The following is a 15,159-nucleotide window of genomic DNA, read 5'->3' on the forward strand; positions in this document are numbered from 1 at the left end:
ACAGCTAAAAATCAAAACAATTAAACTCCTGGAGATAGAGAATAGAAGGATGGTTGCTAGACGCTGGAAGGGTAGCAGCGGGGTTGGAGAGAAGTGGGGATGGTTAACAGGTTAAAAAATAGAAAAAAATTAGAATCTGATAGCACAACAGGGCAACTATAGTCAATAACAATTTAGTTATGTGTTTTAAAATAACTAAAACAGTATAATTGGATTTTTTGTAACACAAAGGATACATGCTTGAGGGGATGAATATCCCATTTTCCATGATGTGATTATTACACCTTGCATGCCTGTGTCAAAGTATCTCATGTACCCAATAAATATATATACTTGCTATGTACTCACCAAAATTAAAAATAAAAAAATTTAAAAAGAAAAAAAAAATTGTATTAAGGTTGGGAGGGGGGAACTGAGAGTACTCTGCTGGGAGGTCTTTACAGAACACATGAAGCAGAGTAATATTATTTGAATACAGACTATGATTAATTAGAGACATATATTGTAAAAACTAGGGCATCACTAAAAAACATTTTTAAGAGATATAAATAACGATGAAATAGGGGAGAAGACAGAGTCATTAACAGATACTCAACTGATCCAAAAAAAAAGGCAAAAAGAAAGGAAAAGAAACAAAGAATAGTTGTAATAAACAGAAAATAGATGGTAAAATGACAGATTTTAATCCAAGGAGATCAGTAATTATATTAAATATAAATGGCATAAGCACATTAATTAAAAGAGACTGTCAACTTAATATATAGACGTCAACTTCATATATAAAATAGATTTTTTGGTTGGCAACCTATAGTTCGGTCTGCAAAAGCATTTTGAACATTTTACAAAATGGTAAAAAAAAAAAAAAAAAAAAAAAAAGTACAAAAACATTTTGAACATTTTGAAGCATTTTAGAACATTTTACCCAATAATGGCAGGTTATATATTCTTTCAAGTGCATGCAGGAGTGTTAATTTCAGAGTTTTAAAATTTCTAGCAACGTTATATCTATATGGTTTCTTAAATCTGTATCTGCACTCAATCTGTTATACAATACGTTGTTCTGGTTGAAAATGAAGAAATCTGCTTCACACGGTATGCTGTTAGAAAAGGGAGGAACTTAAGCTCTCTGAAAGGAAGGCCCCAAGAGTCCTTAGAAAAAGTATTAGGAAATAAGCTGCATACAAAGTTAACAAGCTATTTATCTTCTCCACATTCTCAACACTCAGTGGGCAGAGAACTTTATAACAAATACTAACTACATTGGTTACAGAGCTAGTCAAGAAACAAACACTGTTAGTAAATATTCCAGAGTAAGTTAACTTATTGTGTGGAAATCACTGATGTACCTGGATTCACTGCAAACTAAATGATAATGTAAATATAATAAAGTAGAAAAGAACATAACATCCTAAGCTTCTAGTCTGAAGATCTGGGTTAAAACCTCAGTTCCTAATAATTTGCCCAAAAGACCGTAAAGATTAAATAATACAAAGTACTGAACATGATTTGTAGACTCTAAAGCAGTATATATTATATGTACATGTAAGAGAATCTGATAAGCACTAGCTTCTTCTGGTAGTTATAGAAAGAATATTACCTTTCCTCATGAAGAGTTTGAGATTTTGCTTTGGGGAAAAAAAAATCTCTTTTTCTGGTTATATAAACAGAAAGGATGAACCAAAGTTTTTCAATTTTGCCAGAAAATATGGAAAGAATCAGAAGGGAAGGAAGGAGTGTGTATGTGTGTAAAATGAAGCAACAGAGTAAATAAGGCAATTATCTACTGTAGCAATACAACTGTACAAAAAAAATAATCACAATATACTAGAAAGTGTAGCTGTAAATACTATTTACATAGTAATAAATAAAGAACTTCAAATACTAGTCTAACCTAAAATCATTGTTACATGTAACAGAAGGACTGTGGGGAGAAAGGAAGTATGTGTGTTGGGGAAAAGGGACAACACAAGCTTTAGAAAAGCTGAAGCTTTATTCTCCATAGCAGCAAATGAGTAGAAGACAACTAAAACTTAAAAATCAAGAAATGGAAATTCACTTCCAGCATGACAGAATGAGGAAGTCAACAAATCCGCTTCTCAAAAAATATGGATCAAACTCAAACAACCATTTCAGTATTCTGACCAAAGGCAGACAACATAACAAACTGAGAAACATCTATTCATGGAAACTACTGAACTCTGGTAAGAACAGCATGAGTCTGTGGCATTCTTGATTAGAACTGCTCTCATTCCCCACAACTCTCTCGGCAACGTATTTCAACCAAGGTAGGGCAAATCATAAAAATTGGCACCCTCACTGCAACTCCCAGAAGGAACTCAAAATGACCAAGTGGAAAGTATGCCAGAAATGCAGGGTTGGTTTACAAAAGTCAATCAATGTAACTCACCATATTAACAGAGTAAGAGGACAAAGATCACATGATTATCTCCAGAGATCATGGCAACAGAAAAGCATCTGGAAAAATCCAACACTATTCATGATTTAAAAAAAAAAAAAAAAAAAAAAAACCTCTCAACAAACTGGAAACAGAAGAGAAGTTCCTCAGATCAACAAAGGGTATCTACAAAAAAAAACCCTACAGTCAATATCATCCTTAATGGTGAATGCTTTCTCTTAAAATTGGGAATAAGGCATGGATGTTACTCTTTGTACTTCTATTCTCACTATCCTAGAAGCTGTAGCCAGTTTAATAAAGCAAAAGGAGGAAAAATGAAGGTGGATTGTTTAAAGATAACTACTTTGGAAGGAACAAGCAAACATTTTTATTTGCAGAAGACATTGTCATAATGTATATGGAATCCCAAGGAACCTGAGCATGCATGTGCACCAGCACGTGTACACACACAAGCTACTAGAATTAGTGAAGGAGGTTACCAAGGTAGAATGATACAAGATCAATATATGAAAGACAACTTTATTTCTAACTACGAGCAACAAACAATCCAAAGAGGAAATTAAAATAATTCCACCTAAAATAACATAAAAAGGATAAAATACTGAGTAACAAATTTAATAACAGAAGTGTAAGATTTGTGCAATTAAAACTGAAGAACATGGCTGAGAGAAATTATAAAAATCTAAATAAATGGAGAAAAATCCATATTCACAAAATCAATGCTGTTATTCTCCCCAAACAGGCTTACAATGTTAACGCAATCCTTATCAAAATCACAGCAGGGTTTTATTTTAATTTTTTATTTTTTGTAGAAACAGGCTGAGTCCAAAATCTAAATAAAATGCAAAGGACTCTGAATAGCCAAAACAATTCTGAAAAAGAAGACAGTCAAAAGACTGATTCATTATAAAGCAACATTAGTCAAGAAAGGCATATTGGTATAAAGACAGGTATATAGTTCAACATATCAGAATTGAGTCCAAAAATAAATTCTACATCACTGGTCAATAGCTTTGCAAGAAAAGTGTCCAAAGAATTCAATGGGAAAAGTATAAAAATAGACCTACCCATATATGGCCAAGTGATTTTTCAACAAAAGTACAAAAAGATAATTTACAAAATATAGTCTTTTTAACAAATAGTGGAGGAATATTTGGATACCCATAGCAAAAAGATGCATTTAGACCTTCACACAAAATAAAGATCAATAATCATATACAATAAACAAACATTAATTCAAAATGTATTACACACCTAAACACAAGAGATAAACCACAAACATCTAGAAGAAAATATAAGAGAAAATCTTTATGGCCATGGGTTATGCAAAAGGATCTTAGACATGATAGTAACAGGACAAGACCAAAAAAATTAATATATCAGACCCTTAAAATTGAATGTTTTTGTGCTTAAGGCACCACTAAGAAGCCACACACTGGGATAAAATATCTGCAAATTGTTAAGCAAGAAAACAAAACAACTTCTATCTCCAATACAGAACTCTTACAACAAAATATATTTTAAAAATAAACTTAGTAGTAAGAAGTCAACAACCAAATTTTTAAAATAGATAACTTGAACAAACATTTCACCAAAAAAGACACATGTGTCTAATAAGCAAATAAAAAGGTGCTCAAACTTCATCAGTAACTAGGGAAATGCAAATTAAAGCCACAATAAGATACTACTACTACATACCCACTAAAATGGCAATAATCAAAAGACAAAAGATGAGTGTTAGTGAGGATACAGAGAAACTAGAACCTTCAGACATTGTTGATGGGAATGTGAAATGGCACAGCCACTTTAGAAATGCTGATGGGAATGTGAAATGGCACAGCCACTTTAGAAAACAGCTTGGCAGTTTCTTAAAAATTTAGACATGTTTAAAAAAAAAAAAGTTTCATCCCAGTAAGGCTACTTCTAGGAATATTGTTATGGTAACTCTTAAAAATATAATCAAGAGAAATGAATATCTGACCATAGACAGACTTGTACATGCTGTTACAGCTTGGATATTTGACCCCCCAAACCTCACACTGAAATCTGATCCCCAATGTTGGAAGTGGGGCCTAGCAGGAGGTGTTTGTGTTATGAGGGTAGATCCCTCATGAATGGCCTGGTGCAGTCCTCACGATAAGGATTAAGTTCTCTACTAGTTTCCAAAAGAGCTGGCTATTAAAAAGAGGCTGGCACCTCTCCCCCAACTGGGTTCTTCTTTCTCGCCATGTGATCTCTGCTCACATCTGCTCCCGTTTGCTTTCTACCACAAGGAGAAACAATCTGAGGGCCTCACTAGAAGCAAATGCTGGGGCCATGGTTCTTGTACACTCTGCAGAACCATAAGCCAAGCAAATCTCTAAATTACCCAGCCTCAGGTGTTCCTTTGGAGCAACATAAATGAACTAAGACACATGCATATTCATGGTATTATCCAAAAACCCAAAAGTTGAAAAAACCCAAATGTCCATTAACTGGTGAATGCATAAATAAAATGTAATGTAGCAATACAATGGAAAACTAACAATTAAAAAGAAATGAATTACTAACACATTTTGCAGCCCAAATAAACCTCAAAAACATTAAGTAAAAGAAAACAGCAAGACTGTTCTATGATTCCATTTACATGAAATGCTCAGAAAAGAGAAATTTTTAGACACAGGCAACAGATCAGTGGTTTCCTGGAGCTAGGGGGAAGGAATGAGAATTGTGTGCAAATGAATCCAGGAAAATTTTGGGAAAGATGGAAAAGTTCTAAAACTGATTGTAGTAATGACTGTGCAACTCGATTAATGTACTTAAAAATCACTGAATTGGGTGAAGGATATGAACAGACACTTCTCAAAATAAATTTATGCAGCCAACATGAAAAAAAGCCATCATCACTGGTCATTAGAGAAATGCAAATTAAAACCACAATGAGATACTATCTATCTCATGCCAGTTAAAATGGTAATTATTAAAAAGTCAGGAAACAACAGATGCTGGCAAGGCTATGGAGAAATAGGAACGCTTTAACACTGTTGGTGGGAGTGTAAATTAATTCAACCATTGTGGAAGACAGTGTGGTGATTCCTGAAGGATCTAGAACAACAAATACCATTTGAACAGCAATTCTATTACTGGGTATATAACCAAAGGAATATAAATCATTCTGCCATAAAGACACATACAAACATATGTTTACTGCAGCACTATTCACAACAGCAAAAACTTGGAACCAACCCAAATGCCCATCAATGATAGACTGGATAAAGAAAACGTAGCACATATATACCATGGAATACTACGCAGCCGTAAAAAAGAAATGAGTTCATGTCCTTCGCAGGGACATGGATGAAGCTGGAAGTCATCATTCTCAGCAGACTAACACAGGAACAGAAAACCAAACACCTCATGTTCTCACTCGTAAATGGGAGTTGAACAATGAGAAGACATGGACACAGGGAGGTGAACATCACAAACTAGGGCCTGTCAGGGGGTGGGGGGCAAGGGGAGGGAGAGCATTAGGACAAATACCTAATGTGCATGGGGCTTAAAACCTAAATGATGGGTTGACAGGTGCAGCAAACCACCATGGCACATGTACACCTACGTAACAGACCTGCACGTTCTGCACATGTATCCCAGAACTTAAAGTTAAAAAAAAAAAAAAGAAAAAAGAAATCATTTAATTTTTCCATAAGAGTGGATGAATTTTATAGTATGTACAATATATCCTAATAAGGCTACTTAAACAAAACCAAGGAATGGCAGTATATGATCATTATTTACAATATAAAGGTAAATGCCCACATAAGTCAGGGGCAAGAACTGTTGGTAGAAAATGATTAAAATGGGGTCATTATTTTACCAAAAAAATCTTTGTACAGTTACTTAAAACTGTATATAAAATAACCTGTATACAAAGATGTATCACTTTTATAAATATTAAAATACTTTAAAAAATATTCTCTACAAGCTAAAAAAAGGTTTGGGGGTCCAAACACATATGATAAAACTAAAATTATAGCTAGAGAATGACAAAGATTATCAAAATTCAACCTAATGACTACCTATGGAGCAGGGAAATGGAAACATACCAGTGCTTCAGCAGTATTGATAATGTTTCATTTCTTTAAATTGACCAGTGGGCTCACAGTTCGTAGATGACTCATTATTATGCCTTTTAACTTGTGTTTCAAGTATTCTTTGGTATGCGTTAAATATATCATAATTAAAAAGTGGGAGAAAGTACTATTTTGAAAATTGTCTTCAAAGCTACAAATAATGGCTCTATAAAATATAATCTATAACAAATCACAGTTCACTTATAGATCATAAAATGTAAATGATAAAATCTAAGAGGGTCCAAAAAAAGTTAAAAATTAATTACAACTACCATTTATTCACCATCTATAATGCAAAACTTGCATACATTATCTCTAATCCTCCTTTCAACTCTACAAACATCCCTCATTTAAACCTAACAAACTGAGGCTCTGAGTTTTACTGCATGTGCTCAGAACCACACAGCTTTTTAAGTGGGGAAGCCAGGATCACCAAGCACTATGCAAATATTCATTCTCAGTCTGTTTCTAATAGTTACTCAACAACATTCAACAATAATGCTGCCTTGTTAATAATTACCTAGTATTTTGATGTATTTGCACAAAGACTAGTGATTTGTGGAAGTACAAAATTCAGGACCAAGTTGGGGTTTTTTTTTTTGGGTTTTTCTTTTTTTTTTTTTTTTTTTTTTTGAGACAGTATCTCACTCTGTCGCCCAGGCTGGAGTGCAGTGGCATGATCTTGGCTCACTGCAACCTCTGCCTCCCTGGGATTCTCCTGCCTCAAGCTGGGATTACAGGCACATGCCATCACACTCAGCTAATTTTTTGTATTTTTAGTAGAGATGGGGTTTCGCCATGTTGGCCAGGCTGGTCTCGAACGCCTGACCTCATGTGATCCGCCAGCCTCTGCCTCCCAAAGTGCTGGGATTACAGACATGAGCCACCACACCCAGCCCCAAGTTACAATTTTGTAAACTACATAAATAACAAAATGACAACTTCATGTCCTGATACCTAATAAACTTAACTTTAAAAAACACATACATTTGAAATTTCACTATATAATTTTCCTTCAGATTTTTACAATGAGATTACCTTATGGAGAACAAAGTCCTGTAAATATATCGATATAAGGAAATGCCAGAGATACATAACAGGAAGGTATATTAATGATTATAAATACTTTAATTCATCTTTCCCCACAAAAAGTATTCCGCTCGGGGTTGGGCACAGTGGCTCATGTCGGTAATCCCAGCACTTTGCAGGGGCTGATGTGGGTGGAGGCCGAGGTGGGCGGATCACCTGAGGTCAGGAGTTCAAGACCAGCCTGACCAAAAAGGTTAAACCCCGTCTCTACTAAAATTACAAAATTAGCCAGGCATGGTGGTGCACGCCTGTAATCCCAGCTACCTGGGAGGCTGAGGCAGGAGAACTGCTTGAACCCAGGAGGCAAAGGTTGCAGTGAGCCGAGGTCAAGCCACTGCACTCCAGCCTGGGCAACAAGAGCGAAACTCCGTCTCAAAAAAAAAAAAAAAAAAAAAAAAGTATTCCTCTCAGTTCTACTCTGCACAGTGAAAACCAGATTATTAATATATATTTATATACTCTAAAAGACTGAGATGCAACAAGAACTCAGCCTAGGGATCAATAATGCCAGAAGTAAAAATGTTCAATCGAGTATTTTTATTTCAACTGCCAAAATGGGGGAAAACAAAAAATACCAAGTGACTTCAGGAAATAAAAGGCAGAAAGTTGGCTTTTAGTCATTTATTTTGGCTACATAAATCACAGAAGGTTTAAAATCCAAATTCCCTAGTCTCAGGTCACTTTTTAAAAAAAGTTTCATAAAGATATCCTCACTCCTACCAGCCAGCATCATCACAGATCGGTAACATATTGGTAATGTGATGGAGGTCATTAGGCAGAGGTTAGACGTCAAAAATAAATAGAAAAAGCCTTGTGAGCCACGCTTAGATAATGAAGAAAATAACAGCAATAACTCAGATCATGCAAGGAGTAAATACGTCCCTTTCATTCCTCTGCAACCCATGTCTACAGGAGAAGCTCTTTCTGTTCCTTGGCAACCAATCTCCCATATTTTAATGTATCCAAAGGTTCTTTTCTCCTTTCCCTTCTCCCATTTCTTCCCTTCACTCCTCCTCTCATCATTTCTTCTCTTTATGCCATATCTAAGTAATAATTTACTTCTTCATTGTCTGACACCTTTTCTCTCCAAATTCCCTAATGTTCTCCCATCTCCGGTTCTCTTCTGGTTTTCCCCCATCTGTTTACAGATCTGGGTTTCTAACTGTGTGTGTGTGTGTGTGTGTGTGTGTGTGTTTGTGTGTGTGTGTGTGTGTTACACATTCTGGTTAACTAAAGAGATTTTAGGTTGCAATGGAAAAATATATTGAACACTTAAATGTGGCCCTCTAATTTCCCTAATGTATCTTTAAACAACACAAGCATATATCCTAGTAATGTTACTCCTTATTCATGAGAGTTGAAAGGGTTTGTTATTCACAAATGAGTTTACTCAAATAAAAATGAGTTTAAAAACTATTAAATATATGAACCCTTATAGGACTATCATTTCCATCAGTATTTCCCAATACTTCTTAAAGCAAGAGTTCAACAAATAATGGTTGCATGGTCAAGTCATAAAGCACAAATCATACTAGGTACTTAAAGAGTGTAAGAAATCCTGAAATGAAGACACTTGCTTAACCATATTATCCAGCTGTTTCCAAATTTACTAAGCTTATGAGCTCTTTTTTTTCCCAGCACCTATTAATATCCCATAGAACATGCACTTAGGAAATGTTAACCCTAACCACTGATTAAAATATACTATGTAAAGCATCATACTTAACCTAGTAGCATAAATGGTCTTCGAAATGTTGCTGCCTTTGAAAAAACCTAAAATGAATCTATAAAGAAAATAATCCAATTTGTTAGGTACAAATGGCTCGTTTTAAATATTGCATGTATATTTACCTTTCCTAGGTTAATTTAAAAATTAAAACTGTAAGCACCAATTGGGATTTTGAAGGTGGGGGTGGGGTGGGCAAAGAGCAAAATTTTCCTTAAAGTATAACATATGGAAGAGAATATTTTACAAATACTGACTTCTAAGACCGTTCTTATTTTCCCATCAATTTTCATGTTTGGTCTTTTTGTCAAATGGGAGAAAAAAATGGAATTTTATGACTTACAAAATCCAATAAATACACAGGCATGCTATATTGAACTTTCCTGAATGTATGTTATACAACAATACAAGAATTTTTTAATGAAAATGCGTCAATTTTCCCTTTAACGTGTACTACGAATTATTTACTTCACAGGTTTTAAACAGTGTATTTTAAAGTACACACATTTTACCTGAAAGCTCCATAAAGTGGTCTGTACCAACAGACGAATGAACAAGGAGTAAAAAGCAAGAACCACAGGATACTCAATCCAAAATCAACCGCTCTTGCAGAATCAACACAAAACCAAGCCAAGCATCCGAAGATATTTAGAAACAGTGTTACTGCATGGACTGTGGAATCAGAAAACAAAATAGAAAAAGAAATGTTTACATTCAATTTATGAACTCATCCAACAAAAAACTGTAAATAAAAAAATACTTCCTAAGAGCAAATGTCTTCTACCCCATGTTTCCATTTATATTTTTCAAAACACTGCTATATCTTACGTATTTGATTTGAAAACAGAGTATACACAGGAAAGCAAGTCTTAATACATGTAATGTTTGGCAAAAATTCTGTTGGCCCTCGCCTCCTCACAATGACGTAGCTAAACCAGAGGCACACTACCTTAAGGGCTTCTTCCCAAAAAGGAAACATACGATGTCTCTTGATCTGAAGCCCAAGAAAAAACGCAGTGCCTGCCAGGAAAAGACGCAGGACTTAGGAGGAAAAACTGTATCTTTACAGAATGGCGCTGCAGACTAAAAACTGGACTAAAAATACTAATACAGTAGTAATTTCTAGTGACTGTATAGTCAATGCATAACGATTATTCATTCATCTTCATAGAGCTGTCCATTTGTAAAATCCTGAAAAGAAACTTGCGTTTTGGTAGAGGATTAAATTTATTAAGTCCCCTCTTCATTCCCCCACACTACATGATGCATTTTAGTTACTGTGGCAGGCTTTTCTTTTGGTTAACACAAATAGATGTTGACAAATTCATCATATGCTGTTAATAATTACTTTCCCTGACAGACCAAAAACAAAAAAATCTGAGTAACACCTAATTATACCATGATCCTAAAGAACTACTTTGACCCACTGTAATTAATAACTGTTTCAAAGGATTTTTAAAAAATTTATTCACAGGCTGAACTTATTATAGTAAGTACATTCTTACATAAGTTAAAAGAATGTTAGATGTTAATTATCAAATCAACAAAAATACGCCAACTCTTGAATTACAATTAACAATTGGGAAAACGTATTGGATCTAGTTTTTTTAAATCTCAAACTTTAAGATTTCTTTACAAATCAAATAAATTAATAAAACAGATATACACACATTCTGGGATGCCTAAATTTGCTCTTACCTAACCCACCAGATAGGTAAACAAGCTCTAGAGCTTAAAAAAAAAAAAAAGCTCTTAGATTAAGCCAATCGTTTAACCTCTGTAAGCTTCAATTTTTCAGCTTTTCTAACTTTAAAATTCCATTCAATTCTATCACAAAAGAGACACTCTCACTCATTACTCTAGTCCCATTAGAATTTTTAACTCTCAGGAATGTTTGCTCATAATAAATTTACTCAAAACCCTTGGCCTCAAAATAAGGGTGGTTAAGATCTTAAAAACAGAATTGAAAAGATTATAAAATAGAAAATTATTACTAGGCAGCATTAAATAGCATCCAGCTGCCTTAAAAAGTTTTAGACCTGAAGAACATTCTAACTAAATGTTAATTTTCAAATTAGGTTATTTCCTAATCCACTGAAAGATAAAATATATGTATAATTATGCTTTAAAGTTCATGAAAATTCTTCCAAGTATAGATGAAAATATCAATCTAATTTTGTGTAATAAAAATGTTTTTCTAAATGTTTTCTATGAAACATGATCAATAAATCATTTACTTATATCCCAACAAAGACTAAAATGTCCAAGGCTAATTACTGAACAATCTGTCCACTTTTGCAGAGTTCAAAAAACATATAGAAAGGTAAGGTAAATGTAAAATATATGTTTCTATACTGCTAATTTCAATCCAATTTGAGTGAGTGATGAATCAATGCTGGTAGACTCCAAGAGTAGGCAGAACACTAAAGAAATCTTTGGGCCATTTTGTTTATGTGATTTACAAGTTGAACAACTCTCCTTCACATAAAATTTCAGTTTGCTTCATTAAGCACTCAAATCTGGTATTAGTTGATCTAAATTTGCAACATTATAATATTCTTCTTGGTAAGTTCTGAATTACAATATAGATGCCTAACGTAAATAGCTTTATAACAGTATATTATCTTCACCAAATGGTCTTTAATGTAGATGGCTTGTTCTTATTTTTCCTTTTTAATTCAAGAGTACACTCAAAGAGGTGGAAATTCATTTCACAATATTTCTATTTGCTTCAGTTCATTTATAGTTTAAATTATTTGCTTCAAATAAAGTAGCTTTGAAAGCATATCTTCTTCACATTCAGCTTAAAATGTAAATTACCTCTTCATTTTGGTTCTTTGTTCTTTGTAAGTGGCAGAAGCTGGAAATCTAGACTCTGAGCTCTACAGTCAAGCTATACACCTCCTTCCTTATTTATGTAATGTTGAACAAGTTACTCAAATTCTCTAAGCTTTAGTTTTCCTATCTATAAAACCAAATAATATAGTACTTCCTTCGAGGTGTGGTTAGGATTTAATATAGTAAGATAATATATATAAAGTGATTAGCACTGTGCCTGACACAAAGTAAATCCTCAATAAATATTAGCTCTCATTGTAATTATTATTACAGCGTGAAAGCATTAGTCAACCCCCAAATCAAGAGGTTAATATGTTCTAAAAATAATTTATTAAAACAGGCAATATTCTATAAAATGTAGGCACATTACTAAGCTGGTAATAGATCTTACTTTGTTCCAGGGAATCTGCTTCTTCAAAACAGAACCCTAACTAGAATCGTAAGCCCTTTGAATAGTTGACAGACATGCCAACTGAACAAGGCTGGAGAAAAATACAGTCAACTACGTTATTTCTGTGACACTCAGAAGGTGATATATTTCTAAGACAAAACAGATCTATTCTGAAACAGTCGGCATTGATAATTAATCATTTAGTTAAAATTAACCATCTCTCCCATTTAATCTCTATTTACTAAATTCCTTGTATAATTTTCTTCCAACACCCATTTCCTCCACCAAAAAATATTTTCCTAGTTCTAGCTACTCAGGAGACTGGAGTAGGAGTATCCCTTGAGCCAGGAGTTCAAGTCCGGCCTGGGCAACACAGCAAGACCCCATCTCAAAAAATATATTTTTATATTTTTTTCACTAGGTCAAAGAACATACATGTAAAATACTAGGCTGGCTGGATATGGTGGCTCATGCCCGTAATCCCAGCATTTTGGGAGGCCAAGGTGGGCGCGCTGCTTGAGGCCAGGAGTTTGAGACCAGCCTGGGCAACATGGTGACACCCATCTCTACTAAAAACACAAAAATTGGCCAGGCATGGTGGCATGTGCCTGTAGTCCCAGCTACTCAGGAGGCTGAGGCACGAGAATCACCTGAACCCAGGAGGCAAAGGTTGCAGTGAGCCAAGATGGTGCAATTGCACTCCAGCCTAGGTGACAGAGCAAGACTGTCTCAAAATAAATAAATAAATAAATAAAATGCTAGGACAATTTCTGCCCATTTTAAAAAATAAACATATATAAAATATAAATGCCTATATTATACTGATTAAATAAGAGTTGGTCAGCATGTACATAATACATGGAATCATTTAATATTAAAAATATATACTACTGACACTGAGGATTCAGCAAAAGATATTAGATCAAGAATATCTCAAAAAATACTAAAAACGAAGAGTTAAAAATAGACTATCCATTAGGAATCACTTCTCATATTCCAAAACAACTTGACATACATGAAGAATGCTCCTAAAAGATTTGGAGGAAAATTATCTCATCCATTAAGGTAGGGGCGGTAGTCTCATTAATCATAAAGTAAAAACAAATTCTCCATCAAGAATGTACCCTACAAATTATCCATTAACCCAGATGTTGTGCATGTGAGAACCCTCAATAGCTACCTCCCCTTCTGACATGATATCAAAATGAGGCTGAGACTACTGTTTGGAATAAAAATGAAACTGAGAGTAAGTGGGAGGTCTGTGCACACACAGTAAAACTGTTAACCGCTTGACATTTTGTTTTAGTATTCCATGAGTTATTATACTCAAAGTGATGTGTGCATCAGAGCCCCAAATGTATATTCTAATGTTCTGTTCAACAAAATGTCCCATATTAATTAAGCTTTTTCAATAATAAAAGTATCGCAAATGAAAACAAAAAGTAAACTGTACTCAAAGCTATAAAAAGAACAATTAGTTTATGTAATTTATGCCTTTTTAAAAATAGCTGTAACACCTATATTTGACAGAACTCTTTTAAATGACTTTCCTCTGCATAAAATTAGTATAAATTATTTTTTCCAAGCAAATCATGCCTAGATAACATCTTTCAAGGAAAAAGAACTTACAAAATTTTACCCACATGACAGAGAAGTTGTATTTTCCTCAAAAGAATGCCAGTTCTCAATATACAGGTTTTTCTCAGCCAAGGACTTACATTGTCACATATAGTACAATTCTGAAGTACCTAAATATGATATGTTTCACTCTGAAATCATGATTATTAAGCTTTATCTACAGAAAAAGAAGACTGGTTTGCTATATTATCCTTGAAATAAAAAGTGGATTTTGACAATAAAAATATAAATTCTAAGCAAAGATATAAATTGTTGTATACTCACACATCCACAAGTAGTACATAAGCTTTACTGTCTTTTGGAATTCTACAGGAATGTCTACAGAAAAATCCTGATAGAAACAAGGTCCAACAGGAAAATTGCTAGGAAGAGGTGGCCAATTATTTTTTCTACCTGTGAATTTTTTTTAAAAAAGAAAAGGTTATTTATATTATAACAAATGTGATATTCTTATTTTTTGTTTCACAATAAAGAAAAACTCCATTATTTTAATAAAAGTTTAGAAAAACTGTAGTACCATATCTCTGTATTCCTAGAAAGATAAGCTTTAGATTTTTAAAAAATTTTCTCAGAATATCATCACCTTAGAGCACATTAGATAGTAAAATAATTTTCCAGTGTCATGTCATATCACATTCAGCAGGAACCATTTATGTATAGAAAAAACAAGAAATAAAAAGAAAGCACATATCCAGTGCTTCTGCCCTAAAACAGATTTATTTCACAGTCCCGAGTCTGGCTGGCATGAAAAGGCCATCCAGTTTTTAAACTTCAATTTTCTCCTCAGCATCTTAAATCTTCAAATATAATTCTGTTATAATTCCTATCCCATGTGGACAGAGACCAGCTTCTAATTTTTTCAAGTTTTCTGTTAAGTCCAAGATTAAACCAATACCAAAGAAACAAATTAAGAATATTCAAAATCTGGGAAAAAATAATATCCAAACGACAA

General features: G+C 33.9%; 1 protein-coding gene across 2 annotated transcripts in view; it reads right to left on the reverse strand.

Annotated features, from left to right (window-relative positions):
• Positions 1-15,159, reverse strand: part of SCAMP1 (secretory carrier membrane protein 1) — a 121,422-nt gene that overhangs the window by 47,399 nt on the left and 58,864 nt on the right. For both annotated transcript variants that reach the window (XM_050795702.1, XM_050795704.1), the window contains 2 exons: positions 14,472-14,600; positions 9,853-10,012 (listed from right to left, as the gene is read on the reverse strand). In XM_050795702.1, coding sequence (XP_050651659.1) covers positions 9,853-10,012; positions 14,472-14,600 — 289 coding nt within the window. The remainder of the gene's footprint in view (positions 1-9,852; positions 10,013-14,471; positions 14,601-15,159) is intronic.

The sequence above is a fragment of the Macaca thibetana genome, chromosome 6 (genome assembly GCF_024542745.1).
Source record: "Macaca thibetana thibetana isolate TM-01 chromosome 6, ASM2454274v1, whole genome shotgun sequence".
In the NCBI taxonomy this organism is placed as follows: Eukaryota; Metazoa; Chordata; class Mammalia; order Primates; family Cercopithecidae; genus Macaca; species Macaca thibetana.